The sequence below is a fragment of the Aulonocara stuartgranti genome (genome assembly GCF_965226115.1).
Source record: "Aulonocara stuartgranti genome assembly, chromosome: 19".
Taxonomy (NCBI): Eukaryota; Metazoa; Chordata; class Actinopteri; order Cichliformes; family Cichlidae; genus Aulonocara; species Aulonocara stuartgranti.
The window spans coordinates 26204111-26222456 of NC_138955.1; the positions used below are offsets into that span (position 1 = coordinate 26204111).

The 18346-nt window shown below is 39.0% G+C and overlaps 1 protein-coding gene across 1 annotated transcript in view; it reads left to right on the forward strand.

Moving 5' to 3' along the window:
* The window catches only part of akap6 (A kinase (PRKA) anchor protein 6), a 225386-nt gene that overhangs the window by 12293 nt on the left and 194747 nt on the right, over window positions 1–18346 (forward strand). Inside the window, exons 2-3 of the mRNA XM_082516526.1 lie at window positions 13273–13571; window positions 13748–13919. Coding sequence (XP_082372652.1) covers window positions 13336–13571; window positions 13748–13919 — 408 coding nt within the window. The 5' untranslated portion in view covers window positions 13273–13335. The remainder of the gene's footprint in view (window positions 1–13272; window positions 13572–13747; window positions 13920–18346) is intronic.

Consider the following 18346-nt stretch of genomic DNA (forward strand, 5'->3'; position numbering starts at 1 on the left):
ATCACATGTGGAGTTCCCCAAGGTTCCATCTTGGGACCCCTTCTGTTTAACATCTACATGCTCCCACTGGCACAGATTATAAACAACAACAAAATAAACTATCACAGCTATGCAGATGACACACAAATATATATCACAATGTCACCAGGAGACCGAGGCCCTGTACAGGCTCTTGGTAAATGCATTGAGGAAATCAATGACTGGTTGTGCCACAATTTTCTCCAAATAAACTAAAACAAAACTGAGGTAATAGTCTTTGGCGCCAAAGAAAAACGATTACAGGTCACCAGAGAACTTCAATCTATACATCTAAAAACCACAAACCAGGCGAGAAATTTGGGTGTAGTGATGGATGCAGACCTAAACTTAGAAAAACACATTAAGACAATAACAAAGTCAGCTTACTATCACCTCAAGAATATATCAAGGATAAAAGATCTGATGTCTCAACAGGACCTGGAAAAACTAGTCCATGCATTCATCTTTAGTAGGCTTGATTACTGTAACAGCATCTTTACAGGTCTACCTAAAAAATCAGTCAGACAACTACAGCTCATTCAGAACTCTGCTGCTCGAGTCCTCACTAAGACCAAAAAAGTGGACCACATCAGTCCAGCTCTGAGGTCCTTACACTGGCTGCCTGTCCGTCAGAGGATAGACTTTAAAGTTCTGATGCTGGCCTATAAAGCTCTGAATGGTTTAGGACCAAAATACATCAATGACCTCCTGACCCAGTATGAACCATCCAGATCCCTCAGGTCATCTGGATCTGGTCTTTTATCAGTTCCCAGAGTCAGAACCAGACACGGAGAAGCTGCATTCAGCTTTTATGCTCCTTATATCTGGAACAAACTCCCAGAAAGCCTCAGATCAGCTGAAACACTCAGTTTATTTAAATCCAGGTTGAAGACTCAGCTGTTCTCAGCTGCATTTGAATAAAGCACCAAATCCACACTTTAAGCTTAAATTTCAAAACTTACATTTAACTACTGATTTTATCTACTGTTCTGATTTTATCTGTTTTGATTTTATATACTGTTGTTTGTTTGTTTGTTTGTTTGTTAATTAGTTAGTTAGTTTATTTGCTTGTTTTATTCAATTTTAAATCATGCTTTTTATTTGTTCTTGTTTCTAATGTCTCTGTAAAGCACTTTGAATCACCTTGTTGTTGAATTGTGCTATACAAATAAACTTGCCTTGCCTTGCCTTTGTACTTCCCCACTCTGTCTCCATCATTGCAACTTGCGTTTCTTCCTCTGTGGTCACTGGACTGATGAGGTCATAGTGAATGACATCATGTCTATTCCCGCCTGCTGAGCCCATCCTGAATCATGTTGGATACAGGAAGTGCTTCACTGGGTTTAATGTTACAGAGAAAGACAGAGGAAAGTGTTTGTACTTCATTCCCGAAGAGCTGCGGTATTTTGAGGGTTTTTAAAGCCAAGGAAGTGGGGACCATGAGAAGTCATGAAATTTGATCAGAAATAAATGTAATGTAGAAAATTTGGATGCTCAGGTCATACATGCAAGAGTTTCAACTTGCTTTGTATTAAATAGCTATTTTGGAAAATGGTATTTGGAGTATTTAGAGTATTTATCTTATGTCATGATATAAGATGGAATTAAAAATAATACAATAATCTTTATTTTGATCAGTTTTCTCTAATCAATGCTGTTTTTTCTGAATTACATGTTACTTTGTATTTAGAATGATCACTGTAACACGCAGCGAAAAAGATCTGTGAAGTAAACAACATTTTGGATTATTATTACGGCATGGTAAATAGTTATATTTATATAATAGGTATAGACTGACTTTACATTATAGTGTCATACAGAGACACTGTAAAAATATAAAACCACACACTGCAGAGTGTCTGTAGTGAGATGGGAATTTTTCACCTGATGCAGTGTTATTAGCCAAGCTTCACCAACCTTGTGTGAACAGAGCACCTGTCATTGATATTAATGTTTGAAACCTGAGCGTTGTGAGCATCAATGAGCAGCTGAGCATGAACAGTAACAATAATGTCTGAATAGTAGAGAATACAACATTCTAGCTCAAAGTCTGAATACTTACATTGTTGGTGTAACTAAAGGAAGTTGGCTTACTGCCACTTCCTTGATTAACACTTAAAAGTTCATTAATCTCTATCTCTCTTTCACAGCATGTCTTTATCCTGTCTTCCTTCTCTCTCCCCAACCGGTCGCAGCAGATGGCCCTGCCCCTCCCTGAGCCTGGTTCTGTCGGAGGTTTCTTCCTGTTAAAAGGGAGTTTTTCCTTCCCACTGTCGCCAAAGTGCTTGCTCAGAGGGGGTCATATGATTGTTGGGTTTTTCTCTGCTCCGTATAAATAAAACTGAATTGATTTGAATTGAAAAGTCTACATACTAGTAGCTACAATTCTTTGTTTATCAGTATCTCCTTCATAACAGGCTAACAAAGCTTCACAAATAACTGGAGTCTCATAATCTGCAGGCAGACATCACAGGTCACAAGTAAATATGTGAGCCCGCTTCCATCAGCGCTCTGCCTTTTTAGCATGAGCTGTGTGAACCTGTGGAGTGCCACTCTTAAATTAAAACATCATTTTCCAAACAATGAGAAGTTGGTTTGGTTCATTTGCAAAAACAAGCAACAGCAGTTAAAAAACAGACATATGAGAAAGTCAAAATGAAGTTGCAGTGTCACTCTCAGCCATGTCCTCACCTATCTAGGTCACACTGTATCACCAGCATTAATCGTGTCAGGCAGGTTGAGTTTATCACTGACTGGCTTCTGTTCTGCTGCTCCACTGACATTGTTTCTCTGCTTCACTGCTGCCTCAAATCCTGATCAATATAGAGCCTGAACCATCCCAGCACAGCAAACATGATAACCACTGCTGCTGGTTACTGGTCACCCTGTGCGTTCACTCTTTGTGTCTATAATGAAGAAAGGAAATGATTTCACAGTTTTTACATTCTAGCATTACTTTTCTTTTGAGTGAACAAAGTATAGTGAACATCTTCTACTTTTTAATCAATAACTTTAAAAGTGTGTGAAAGTTTTCCCTGTTAATCCACTAAAGTATGAACTTACGGGTAATGAATTTTTACCGTCTTTAGTAAAACGCTCAGTTAAAATGGATTATTGTGGTGCAGTATTGAACTCGCTAGTGTAATCATTCAGTCATTACATATTTGAGCCACTCTTTCCTCATTATTTGCACACATGTGACAGGTTGATCTTCCTGAAATATCACGACTGAAATTATATAATTGATTAGTCAGTCAGAGAAATCCAGTGAATTCGTGTAAAACACTTGAAATATGAAGATCTTCTGTTTCTCTTACAGGTGTGTGTGTGGCTACCTTGATCGCTGAAATTTTCTGCTGATAATTCAGTAGATTTGTCATTATTAAGATTATTCAGTAAAGATTGGCGATTTGAAATTGAAACCTGTTTTGCACAATAACTACTTAAATTGATCTTTTTGACATAGAAAATACTAAAAGATGCTTTTACTTTGTTTGCCCTGATAGTTTTGCTACAGAAGTGCTTTATTTAAAAACAAATATTTATATTAAAATCACAGTGAAACATGCAGACAAAATAAACTGGAAGCTGGATGGATATTTTATTCAAAGAAAGGAGAAAATAAATAAAACATTCTATTTGTTCACTGCGTCTGCTGCTGGTTAAAAGGATTTAGAGCTGCAGCTGTGATAAAGGGGAGGGCACACACACACACACACACACACACACACACACACACAGTCCCTGTCCTGTGCCATGCTGTGACAGGCTGAATGATGGGCAGAAAGAGAGAGTGAGAGACAAAGTGTGAGTGGAAGAAAAAGAGAAAAGGGAGAGTTTTTATTTCCTTCAGAGAGACAGAAGGAAGAGTGGAGCAGATGACAGGAAGAGAGTTTGTTGTGACCACATGTTTCATCTTTTGCCTTTTGCATATGAAACAGGATTACTCCATCAGCTTTTAAAGAGAAAGGATTATTACGTCTTTAAATTCAGAGCAGACGGAGAGGTATGATGCAATAGTCTGTGTGTGTCTGTGTGTGTGTGTGTTTCTCCATTTTCAGGCTGGGGTTAGTTATTGCAAATGGTAGTCAACCTGGCAATGCATCATCTACATCTACACCGCAGGCTGAAAACAACCCACTTCAATCTCAAGGTGGTCCAGTGAAACGCCCCTTTCTGTCAGTGTAAAGACATTTAATTACACATTTAATACCTGAGATGTCTTAATATAAGAAAAAAAGGTGCAATTTCACAATTTTATATAAATAATAAATGTGTAAAATTACAGAAAAAGCTCCAGTAGCTCATTGCCCATTTATAATAATATTGTTGTTTTTTTTAGCTTTGTCTCTCTCTCTGTCATTTGTTGTCATTATTATTATTATTATTATCATTGTTGTTGTTGTTGTTGTTGTTCAGTTGTAACTGAACAACTAAGAAGACTTTGCAGTGCTGAAAAATTAAGAAATCAAGTTTGACATAAAACATATGAATAAAAATGTAAATATCGAAATGTTCCCGCTGTTGTTTGCTGATTTTAAATCAGTGTGTTTTCAGAGCACACACTAGGGTGCTCCAAATACTAGACCAAGAATTTAGTGTAAAAACACTAAATTGCTGTCCTTCCCCAGCTCTCAGTCTGGACACACCGTCCTCCAGCTCTTGCTGTTTCTCAGAGAGCTGATATTCCTTCTCAGTTCCTCACTTTTCCTCTTCTCACAGTTCATCTAACATCAAACAGCTTCTTTGAGGGCTCTGACGTGTTTCCTGTCCTGGGTGTTAATTGGGGGAGCGACACATTTTTATTTTAAACAGTACTCAGTAATTACACATGGTAACAATCAAATACATCATCAATTTATTCTTGATTACAACAGGTTACAGAAGCTTTTTTCAAATTCTGCTTGCTTTCACATCCTGTCAGATTTAGTTCCTTTCACACAAAACGACAAAATCTAACACATAAACTTTACAAAAGTGACAACTGTTAATAAATAATTCTTTTCAAAGAAACACTCAATATGCCTTTATTAGTTCCATCCCTCTAAAAGTAAGATAGTCAACCTAATGTACTTTTACAGGTGTAATAAATCAACTTTACGGTCAGTTTGAATTGTGCTGCGAGGCTTTGAAGAGGATTTAATTTACCCCACTGTGTAAATTGGGTGCAATTAATAAACTAGCAAATCATACTGATTTATATATAATGACAAATATCAGGAATTCTACATACATCTTAACATGAAAAAAAATATATATATCTGTTTACATCCAAGCTGTCCTTTACTTTTTTTGCTTTAATATGTTGGGGAATATGAATTTCTTTCCACGCTTACTTTTTTCTTCATTGCACACTGAAGTTGCTGCAGGTCTCAAATCCCAACCTCCTGCATTTCCAAGAACGTTACTACTCACGGAAGCCTGAGCAGGCTGGCATGGGAATAATGGATTTGCGAGTGGTGGTGGGAAGACTTTGTTGTCAAGCATATGACTGAGTTCTCGAGCTTGACTCTCTGGCAGCGCAAGACTCATTGGCCTCCTGGTCTGAGCTACCCTGTGGTTATCGTAGTAAGCGGGTGCCTGTAGATAGCTGGGATGGCACGGCTCAGGTTTAAAAGTAGAGAAAATCATATCTTTCATGCTGTCGAGGATGGCAAAAGAGAGGTTGCTCAGGTGTTTATCGGTGTCTATCAGAGCTTCTGGGGTTAGTTCTTCAACACCTGGGAGGGAATGCTGGACTCTTTGAGCTGCAGCGCTGTAGTTCCGCAGGAAGGAGATATTTTCTGCTTCTAGCGCCTCGTCTGTTTCTCTGATTGTCTCCGAAAGAGTTGCAATCTCTCTGCTCAGAACATTTGTCTTCCTCTTCAGCATTCGACTCTTACGCTGCTTTTCGTCTCTCAGGCTACCAATTCTTGCTCTCTCTTCTTTTTGGAGAAATTCATGAAGTATCGAGAACACATCCTTAATCTGCCTCTCTGTGTCTCGAGCCTGAACTTCAATATTTTCAGCTGTTTGGTCAAAGTCTTCCTTAACGGTGTTTAAGAGCTCACTTTTCTCTTGTAAAGGCTTGAGGAGTTTCCGGAGTCCCTCTTTGTAATCCTGAGCAACTTCATTGATGGGCTTGAATCTGTGGTTCTTGTGAGTTTCTGAGTGCAAGCACACAACACACACTGGCTCAAGATCGTCCACACAGAAGAGTGTCAGATTTTCCTTGTGCAGTTTGCAGTGAAATCTTCGAGTTCTCTCCAGCAAATAGGCCTCACAAAGATTCTTTAGAGCCAAGTTTTGTGGTGGATCGCCTTGTAAAAATGTTGTCCTGCAAATTGGACATGTAGCAGAGGTCTCTGTCCACCATCTCTGAAGACACGCTCTACAGAAACTGTGGCTGCACCACAGGATTACAGGATCTTGAAAGATTTCAAGGCAGATTGGACATTTGAGATTGGCCTCAGGCTGAGATTTCATTTTCTTCTTGCCTCAAACCTCTCAGTCACGTTTCTGCTCCCGAGTCAAGCTTCTGAAAACAGGCCTAAAATACATCCAATACCTCCAAGTAAACAGTAGCAGTTCTCCAAACACCAAAAGCTCCAGATAAGAAACTCTGAGTAGGTAAAAAATAAAGCACAAGGAATCTCTGGACAGACAGTTCAGTTCCTCCTTTTAAAGTGTCTTTAAAACGTCTTTTCTAAATCTTCTGTAGTCATCAGATGGCCACAGTTGGAGAGCTCCACTATTAGCTTATTACTGCTGCATCCTCTGGCATGCACCGTCAAATGAAAAGATACTTTCGTTTTTTTGCCTCAGCTGATTCCAGTAAAAGGTTGGCATTGCATAATTCACTCCATAACACGCTCACAACTGATCACAGATAATCGGCTCCTATGTCACATTTACATGACCTGCGCTTTATTTGCGCTTGTGTGCTTATGTGCTTCATCTGTATATAGTTAACAATCCGGTTGTTCAGTCTGACGTCACTGGCCGTGTCTGGACCTAAACTCCGCTGCAGGTCCATATATCAAACGATCACTATGGCATTACTGAGAGTTGAAAAACTGTCTAAAGTCTTTCATCTTTAATAAAATGATCAGCGTTCTGCTCTACCAGGTGTAACAATTGAGTTTAACATCCAGACATCCATGAAAACGGAATTTATGACATTTAACGGAGTTAGAAGTTAGCAGGGAGTTAGCTCGCTAGCTTCTATCTAAATACAATATAGCATGTCCTGACTGCGGGGTTTTGGAAACAAATTAAAACGTACAGCTCTGCTATCACTTCCAACATAAATGAAGACAGAAAACTAAACAGCAGTGACGTTTGTAGGGTTACTTAAGTTTGGCTAGCTGGTATATAATGATGTGCTACGTGACCGCTAGCAACACAGCTATGTTAGCATAATATGAACAAGCTAACTTTTTTTCCACTCGATAAAAGTTAACGTGAGTGTTCTCGGTGGTCAGGAACAAATGTAATCGCATGGCAGGATGCTGTAAAAGGACCAAACTTCAGCCAGGAGAACAACTGAGATAATCCATCCACAATACGGGGTTAGTCATTCATATACTGCTGCATGGGCTGGGCTGTAGTTACATCCTAAGGTTTTAAAAACTGAGCTTAAATAAATGATTAGCGGTAATAAAAGCTGAGGGAGGTCAACAGTGATCACTGACTGTTTTAGGAGCTTTTTGAGATCAAATAGAAGAAAATACATAACATTAAACATGTTAACAACACAAAAGCCATATTAAACGCAGACTACTTTAGGCCCGGAAGTAGGATTCGTCGCGTCATCACTGAACAACCGGATATGAAGCTAATGGCTAGTTTTCTGTAATTTGCACTGCTTTCTCTTTCTTTTTCTTTTATTATCAACCCTACAAAGTATGAAGGAAATTCACCCTGGAGCCAAAGCAGAGCAGTAACAGTAACCAGCTTCCTGCATGTTAGATGACGTGTGCGCTGGAGCTGAACAGGAAATATTTTTCAGCAATCAATTGAAAATGACAGCTGGATTAGTAGTAGCCATTTCTTATCTTTTATCAGGTATCTAACTATAGCCAAGGACACAAATGTAGTTGTTGATATAATATAGTCACTGCTAAGTTTAGCAGTGTTTCATGTGATCACCTTAAAACTCGTCTGCTTTTTAGTCACTTACAGTAAAGCAGAGAGAATTCAGGAATAACAACATTCCCTCCGTCTTTTCAAAATGAGCTCCTGCTGTTGGAGGGATTATTTTCATTCCTATTAACCAAAACCAAGTTTAGCACTAACCGACATAGCCAGAGTCACTCTAAAGCAGTGGCCTGCGGGGACTTTTACAGAAACGCAACCCTTAAAAGCTCCACTAATTATTAGTTTAACAAGATAAACTGGAGCAGATTAAAATGTGCCTTTTTCACTGCACGTCTGCACTCTACATGGACATCTTCACCTTTCTGCACTCCTTCCTGGCTGAATAATTGTGAGATATTACTACTACTATAGTTACATAAATGTCTGCTATATTACAAATATCTTATAAAAAATTATTTACTATTAACTGACAATGACAAGAGGTGGAGGAAATTATCAAACCATTTCATTAGGAAAAGAGTAACAAAACACCTCAGTACAAATAAAACTGTATTATTGGAAAATGATTGTGCATAAAAAACTAAAATAACTATTCTGTAGAAAAATGACCCCTTTAGTGTTAAATGGTTTGATATAACTCCTGCAAATGTTTAAGATTGAGCTCATTTTAAATAATTATATGTTTCATGTCTAGTATCGTATTCTATAAATCGCTTGCAGTGGCTGTCCTGTGTCCTGTGTTCTTTTCGATGTTTAAGAGTCGGGGATCTACTCTGTCTCTGTTGAATGACTGAGCTTCTCACCCTGTGAAGAAAGCTCATATCTGTGATCTCACTGATTTGGTCTCTACTCAGAGCTTGTGACCATGCAGTAGATGAGGGTAAGGAATGGCAATGTCATAATTTTACTTTTAAGCTCGACTCCCTCTTCACCACAACAGACTGGTATAGCATCCGCATCACTGCAGCCATGGCACCATTCCAGAGTGGTGGTGTTCCCGTCCCAATAGGCAGTCTCAACATTCATGGATTGGACTCTCAGCGTCTTTGCCATTGAACGCCACCTCACACACATCACATCCAACCTCTATGGCACCTCCTGCGAGCGATGAGTGCGCATGAGGGTCCATGTGATCTTTTCAGGCGGTGACTTGCTGAGCCACATATAATTTTATGTCATTAAATGACAATAAATAGCCAAATTGTTGGCTGTGTCTTATAAAAGACCTCACACTGGATCTTTAGTTCCAAGTTTTCAGGTGGATTATACACAGAAGATCCTTCCTTATTGACAGGGCACAAAGATTTAATGGCAGTCGAGATTGTCCTCTGACTAATAAGACATTTTCTAGACAGTGGAACAGCTGCACACCTGGGAGAAAGTTTGAAGTATTCGGACTACTCAGTCTTGTCCAGCCCACTGGTTCATCAGGAAAGTTTTCTGTAAGCTCCCTTCAGTTCAAATAAATGCAGTTTTATTTATACAGCACTAAATCACAACAGCAGCCGCTTCAAGGCACTTTATATTGTAAGGTAGACCCTACAACAGGGGTGACCAACTCCACACCTCGAGATTTAATTCACAGCTGATTTAAATGACTAAATTACCTCCTCAACATTTCTTGAAGTTCTCCAGAGGCCTGGTGATGAACTAATCATTTGATTCAGGTGTGTTGACCCAGGGTGTTATCTAAAACCTGCAGGACAGTGGCTCTTGAGGCCTGGAGTTGCCCACCAATGCCCTACAATAATACATACAATCCTTAATGTTTTTGTATTCCAGTGTTGTCACTGTTCCTGTGTCTCCTGTCTCCTTCATGGTTTGAGTCTGCAGTTGTTTGTTAGGAATTCTTTTAAAAGGGAGATTTTATTCCTTGGTTTGTCTTGTGCAGTTCTGGTAGAAGATCAAGACACAACTTCTTTAACGTGAACTTTTATGGAGGTAGAGTGTATTTCACAGCAAGACATGAGAACTGTACAGACTGGAAAGTACACGATATATAGACTTTGCTCTTTTTTCCCTTTGGGTCCACAACATTCTTGTACTTGTTGCCATTTTTGAGATTTTCAGCTTTGCAGAGGTGGCAAAAGCACACACACTCTTTACTTAAGTAGAAGTACAGATACTAGTGTTGAAAAATACTCCAGTAAAAGTTGAAGTACTGATTCAACTTCTTTTACTCAAGTAAAAGGGAAAAAGCACCCTGAAATGTACTCAAAGTGAGGAAGTAGAAGAACATTTCTACCACCTGTCTTTGTGCAAAACTAACTGTGCGACATTAATGTAATAATTAAATTATTATTAGTCTAATATTAGGCGATAGGAAGGCAAACCTTATTTCAGTCTAAATTTAAATTCTGATAAAGAAATCACAACTCACAATAATTTCTATTGAGAGCTCCAGTAGATTTTCTTAGTGTATGATCAGCTGACCTGCTGCTCTCTGTGGCTGTGCACAACTGAATTTAACCAGATGTCAGCAGATGTTTTATGAGTTGTCCTGGCAGATTTCGATCCTCTACACTGACAGTACACTGATTGTGCTGTCTTTCTATTGTACACAAACAGTAATGACAGCACAGCAAAACAACCTGTTTATCCTGCACTAATTTTACCCTTAAGTAATTTAACCTTTAGTAACACAGTTAGTGTACCTCAGTTTGTTTTGCAGCACATTTCACAATATGAAAAAACCATAGTGTCACGTAATCGTTCGGGCCTTGGACTCAGCAAAGTCACCAACTAATGTTGCTGGAAGCCAAAGTGCTGGTAGTGTACTCATCCTGGGAGTTTTCCTTCTCACTGTCACCAAGTTCTTGCTTGTGTTATTGCAGTCTTTACCTTACAGTATAAATACCTTCAAGCAACTGTTGTTGTGATTTGGCGCTATATAAATAAAACTGAATAGGATTGAACAGAATTCAAATTTACTCTAAGACTGAGAATATGAGCATCCAGTATAATGCAGAGGAGGGGCTCCTTTTGGCTGCGCCCCTCCTATGTTCAGGTTCATGGGGAATTGCCCCGGCTGTCTATGAACAGATCTGATAGTAGATGGAAATTTAAACATAAAACTACACAAGATTTGTGTGGTATTTAGTGTTTTAATTGAATACTTTATGTCAGGAGGTGAATGGACTGAAAGAATGGAAAAGGCTTTGTAGAGTTAAAGATGGAAAGAAGACAGAATAATAGAATAATAAGTGATGATGAAGAGGGAAAGAGGGAGCACATATGCATCTTTGCTCAGTGTGTTGAAGGCAATAATTCTCTCCTGTTTATTTTTTTATTTTGTAAAAAATAATTTGACGTAGCTCTCATTTTTATACTTCGTTTTATCTTAGTTTACTTTGCATTTTTCTTTTTTGTTTATGTGCCTTGCATGCTTTTCCTAACTGTAACTGTGCAGGTCTGTGAGCAAACAGCTGCTTCATCGTTTTATCTACATGACAGCCGGAGGGCAGTTTATATCGGTGTTTGTGTACTTCCACAGCTTGACAACAGAATCACCAGTGAAAAGGTCACTTCTCTAATTGGCTCGTCACTCACTCCTGTAGACGTCTTATTGGCACTTTGACCTCTAAATATAAAACATTTACTACAATTAATGTTTAATTTTCTCTTAAATCGCTGGCTTTTTCAGGTTAATGATACATCTTGAGACTTTATTATACATAAACAGAGTTGGTCTACATACAGCTGAGACAATATTACTGGGTTGCCTTATTTTACAGAAATCTGTGTTTTCCTGTTACTTCGTGCTTTTGGGGATCAAATGTATAATATAAAGAATTGGTTTAAAAATATTCCATCACAGGCTTTGTGAGAAAGTCAAAACCTGTTTGATAGGCAACAGCAGTTTTATATGCAAAAACCATGAAAGTGAATTGTAAACTTGGATATTGTTATATAAAGCAAGCAATATTTATTCATTCATATATGATTTTTTTTAAACTCAATTTTTATTATAGTTCACAACCTTACAACTTGTACTTGTCAATGTTCACAAGTCGAACAGATACAGGAGCAGGAACAGCAATGTAGAAGTACAAATTAAAATAAAAACTCCAAAAAGGAAACACAAAACAATACAAAAACAACAAAAAAACACCTTAATATAATATTAAATAACATGTGACAATCTTAGTAGCAAAAATGAACAAAACGAAACAAACCTATGCTAGTTTATTGAAACGATAAAGCATGCATGGGTCGCCAACGCTCGGTGAACAATTCTCTCTGAATCCGCAGAGCATATAAGTATAAATCTCTCTTACTTTATCAACCCACATATTATATGAAGGTGGGTCAAGATTTAGCCGCGTAATGGTGATACACTTTAGTGCTGCTGTAAGCAAGATTCTTAAGAGATACTTTTTATTGTTTCCTCTAAAACCCTTTTGTAATACCCCTAAAATGGCAAACTGTTGGTTCTTTGTTAATGGTTATTGGAAGACTGTATTCAGGGCTTTAAATACGTCATTCCAAAATGAGCAAATTTTTGGGCATGACCAGAATATGTGTGAATGGGTTCCTAAGTGAGTACCACAATTTCGCCAACAAGTGTCAGGAGTTGTAGGGTTCATTTTAGGAATCATCTCTGGGGTTCTAAAACATCTTATGACCACCTCCCATTTAAATTCTCTCCACAGCCCCGAATTAGTCACAAGATGGGCTTCACCGAACACCTCTTCCCAAGTCTCCTCTGAAATTAGAGTGCCAGTCTCAGCTTCCCACCTAGCCTTAATATTCAAAGTTGCACTTGTATTAAAACTCATAAATGCGTTTTAAAAATTACTGATCAGTTTTGTGAAGGAATTACTTTGATATATTTTTAGAAAAATATTAACATTCATATATGATTGTCTGAAGATATTTTTCACTAAAAATGATCCACTTTTAATATATATTCAGTCAAGAAAAGCATTTCTGCCTTTTAAATGTTTTTTAAATATAAATATAGTATTACAAATGATTGATGGTGCAGCCCTGTTAATTAAACCCGTCTTATTGTTTTCAAATTTTTGAGTATTAGTTTTTCTGCCCACTGTGCTATTTTAGTGTCTGTTGTAGATGCAGTGTTTGTTGTCAGTCCCTTAGCCTTCGTTTTTGTTCTTCCTCTGAATCTCGATGCTTTTATTGACCTTTATATACTCTCTGTTCTTCTCTCTCCAGTGTTATTCAGTGAGTCCTGTGAACCCACATTAGAAATTGTGTACCTCCCCTCTCTCCAACACCATGAGTGTCGTAGCGCTCTCACCGGTGGCCCCTGAGCCAGCCTCGCCGATGCTCACCTCTGTCACTCCTGTCACCCCGAACCTGGACCCCAGCACCTCGAGCTCACTTGCTGCTATCACTGTTCCCCCTCTCGGCCTGGAGCCTCAGTCGAAGGATGGCTCTTCCTCACCGGGCCCAGGCCCCAGCCAGGGAAGCCTCACTGAAGGACCTCACATGGGACAAGACAACTCCCGGAGGTATAAAGCTAGCCAGAGTGATGATCATAACAATTCATGTGTTTTCTCTCATGTTATACACTATTTCTTAAGGTCTAAGAAAGTCTGTGGAAAAGATCACGAGGTAATTCTGTAGCAGTGCTATAAGTCTGTATTGTTGAGGTTGTCTGTCTTGTGTGGCATATGTTTTTCTTCAGGTCAAAGAAACCTCCGCCTCTCCACACTGGAGCCGACTGGAAGGTCGTCCTACACCTACCAGAGATTGAGAAGTGGCTGAGAGCAACCAGTGACAGAGTGACGCAGCTCACACACTCTGTGGGGCAAGACAGCAACAACCGGCACGTGGACGTCCACTTAGTGCAGCTCAAGGTAGGAATGGATAGCCTGTTTATTTCTGTTTGATGGAAACAGAAAAGGCTTTGACATCTGTTGAATTTAGAATCGCTCGATGAGAATCAACATCATTTTTGAGTCTGTAGCATCTTTTGTGATGCTGGAGATGACAGTTTGTGTGGTATGGGATTAAGATTAAATTAAATCCTTCATTGGCTGCTATAGTAAGCTGATCTCCGATTAGCTTCAGTTTTAAAAATGTTTAGATGTTAACTTGCAGCTGTTGTTTCATACATGCTGTCATCTGGACTTCATGGCCTTTTAGCTCCTTGACACTCCCGTCGCAGCTATTACTGACATTTATGTTTTAGTGGTAGGTTCTGATATTAGTGCCTCCATAGTGTACACTAGTGTTTTACAAGTCTGCCCTACAAGTGAAAGATCTCAGATTTTATCTAAGGAAGGGTATATTTCTTTGGGGTTGTGCCAGGAAGTGCATCTGGCTTAAAGAGTCCAAATCAGACATGTTGAGCTACCTGCTGTGGAGAAACTGTGTGAATAAGTGAGCAACCAAAAGTAACTTAGATGTTCGTACATGGTGTTATCAGAGTTGAGGCTTAATTTCAGTATTAACTTGAAAGTTCCTGAATATGTTGTTAGCGTTCTGAACGAAATAGAAGTGTATATATTTGTGTCAGTGCAGGAACGTTAGAGTCAGCGCGCACTGTCTCTCTCTGTGTAACCACGGTGCATTCAAAGGCAGTAGCATAGCGTAGCATACATGCACACGTGTAGAACCTCAGCTGATTCAGCTGTATGACCCCAGGTGGTGAATTTCCCATGATGCCCTTCCTTTCTTCATGGTCTGGATGTTATGTAATAACTGGCTTTCGCTCAGTTACTGACTGTTCATTTATTTATGTCCAGCCACTCCCCAGATTCTTCAGATTCTGCAGCACCAGCCGTCGGTCTTACTCTGTATTATACATCAGTATTTATGTAAGAAGAAGGAAATATGTTGTTTATTTTTGATTGCTTGAATTAATGATGTCCGGCTTATACTCAGTCTGCGAACAGTTTAAATCCTTCCACAGCTTTGACAGAAACGGCACTTTTTGGGAAATGACTGCTGGCACTCTTTTTCTCTTGATTCTGACCAGATATTGCACAGATAGATCAGTGGAGAGGAGCAGCAGCTGTAGTCCAAATTCCCTCTCGTGTTTGAGCTCTTGAACTCTGTAACCCTACAGAGGAAACTCATTTCAGCTGCTAAAATGTTTGAATGTTAGATATAAACTGACTGGTAAATCGAAACCATTGCCTTCAGCCTCGGCTGCTCCTTCATAACAACAGTCTAGTACATTACTCCACACCCATGAGTAAACAATCCCCAGGGACACTAGAGCAGTTTCACTTTTCCCCCACAGTAATTTTTATTTTTTTTTACATTTCCATCCATGCATTTTGTTAACCAGTGCTGGAGCCTAATTTCAGTTATCATAAAATAAAAGAATTTTCAATAAATGGGATAAATAAAGTATTCATCTTTTTACAAAGTTACCAAAAAATCTGCAGGTTTTGAACTTTTAGTTAGACAAAATTATACATTTGAAACATCAACTTAAGTGGTGGTGATTTTGTAATAATTTTAAAAATCATTTTGTGGTGTCAACAAGCTGGATAGATTATATTTCCTCTATTTTTAAATAAACTCTTCATCCATCCCAGCACAGTTGAATCTCACTGAAATCTGTCACAGGGCTTCCTGAACATCTATTTGATAGTTCTGGTATTATGTAAGTGAGAGCCAGACATAGGCTGTTCCAGGAGCTCAACCTTCAAACATAGACACGTTTGTCAGGGCATCCCTTCACGCTCATTCATTCATGTAGATGGAGTTTTAATCTGCTTAGATGTAGCTGAGGTGGATTATCTTTTATTGATGAGATTATTTTAAATTTCACTGACTCAGATGCTTCCTCTCCTTCAAGCCGCTGGTACTGCTTGCTCAGTCTTTGGTGTGTTGGCCTCCTCTCCTCTGCATCATTTTTGTTGTATGGGTTCTCTAAATAGAACATAGCAGCAGTGGCAGAAGCAGCAGCGATGTTTCCAGTAACAGCTGCAGGACTCAACCCAGAGTCGCTCTGAGGCTTCAGACTGGATGTGTGAGGGAGGGAGAGCGAGGGATATTTTCTATTTCCTGCCAGAGAGCTTGGTCTGTAGCTGAGTCACTCCCTGCCATGACTGCACATTCACACACAACTATAGATGCATGTTGTCTCTTAATATTTTTAACTGCACACATTTTTCTGGAAGCTTCCGAATCCTTACTTTTATTGCACCGGAGGAACCAGTTTTTAGAATCCTATTAAAACACGCATTTTATCCTGTGTATCATAATGCGGACAAATGAAACTATAGAACTGGCTTAGAGTTCAAAACAAAAGTAGTGCAAAAATCCAACAGAAAAGATCAGGAATACAACATGATCCAAACACAGGAGCTGGGAACCAGGAGGGAGAAGTCACAAATTCTCTGACACAACATGAAGGACAGATGTTTAAACACACACAGGAGGATGTTTGGGGCATAGCTGAAATTAGGGAGAATGATGTAAAGCTAAATATAATATACACGCAAGACAAGAGTTTCAAAGATGCTTCAAAGAGTCCATCATTGTTCCTGTCCCGAAGAAACCCCACCCTGCTTCTCAATGACTATCGCCCTGTAGCCCTCACCTCAGTAGTGATGAAGTGCTTTGAACGCCTGGTCAGAGACTTCATCGTTTCTTCACTACCAGACACACTGGACCCACTACAGTTTGTGCGGTCAGCTGAGCGCACCATCCGCTCCGAGCTCCCTGACCTGCACTCAATCTACAGCAGGCGGTGCTGGACCAAGGCCAGGAAGATCGTGAAGGACCTCAGCCATCCCAACAACAGACTGTTCTCTCTGTTGAGGTCAGGAAAGCGATTCCGCTCCCTGAAGACCAACACAGAGAGACTGAGGAGGAGCTTCTTCCCGCAGGCGATACGGTCTCTCAATCACACCACCACACAGTACTGACCCACACATATAGTTCTTACACACACACTGGACTTTCTGGACATTGTTTTCACTTCATCACTTAAATCACTTTAAGCATATTTGCACTGCACAGGACATAATGTGGATTGCACAACACTGGACATTATATTCTTCATTTCCAGTTAATACTTGTACAGCTGCTGTTATTGTGTGTGTATATATATATATATTTATTTATATTTCTTCATACATTCTTATATAGTTCTATATTGTGTATTTTGTTGTACAGTTATTTTATTTTCAACTTTAATTTATATATTTTATCTTATTCTTTCCCAGTTAAATTTACCCTTCATTCTAATTTGTGTTGTACAGTTATTTCATTTTTTATATTTTATATTCTTATATTTTATTCCTTCCTAGTTAAATTTACACTTTTTAATTTTTCATATTTATTTCCTATCTTATTCATAGCCCTTTCCTTTTTTTTTTCTTTAGGTCACGAGCAGTTGTCTAAGCATTTCACTGCATATCGTACTGTGTATGACTGTGTACGTGACAAATAAAATTTGAAAATTTGAATTTGAAGAGGCTAGCGATATAAAACAGGAAGTAACTAACACCAGTACAAAGACTGAGAATTCACAACCAGACAGAGGAGAGGCAGGATAAAGAAACTCAGGGAATTAACTCTCATTGCAAATTACAGTTCTAGCTCATCTATACACACACACACACACACACACACACACACACACACACACACACACACACACACACACACACACACACACACACACATATAGGTTTATATGTGTACATTGATCTATGTAAACCTCCCTCATCAAACACATAGATGTAATTTTGCTTAAGAAAAACTCATCAAATAATCTGTTTTTTCTCTCATCCCCTTTAAATGAATGTATCATATACTAGTTATATAGCACCAGGCATAGCGGAATTAGCTTGGTTTGTCCCCAGTATACACTTTTTTGCTTTTGCTTTCTCAGGGACTCAGGTCAGATTGATTACTTTTCTTTTAAAATATTTATCTATTGCTATTTTTGTCTCACTCACAGCAAGACTATTATCTAACTTCTTCGTCTTCTTCTGTTTTACTGGCAGTTGGCAACCCATTTAATTAGAGCAGTTATTTGCACTGCCCTCTAGTGGAAGAGAATGTAATTGTTCTGCCCGTTACTCACACCGGTCATTTAGATTACTAATCCGGTGGAACCAGAAAATCTTCCACGGCACACCTATGTGCCGCAGCACAGTGGTTGGGAAAAACTGATCTAAACAACAGCCGCCTCATCAATACTGCATACTGCATACATACTCTGACTTCACACTAAAAACACATGAAGCCTTAAACAACCCTCTTAAATACGCAAGAACCAGAAGTTGTATTCTTTCCTTTTCACTTCTGCTTCTGT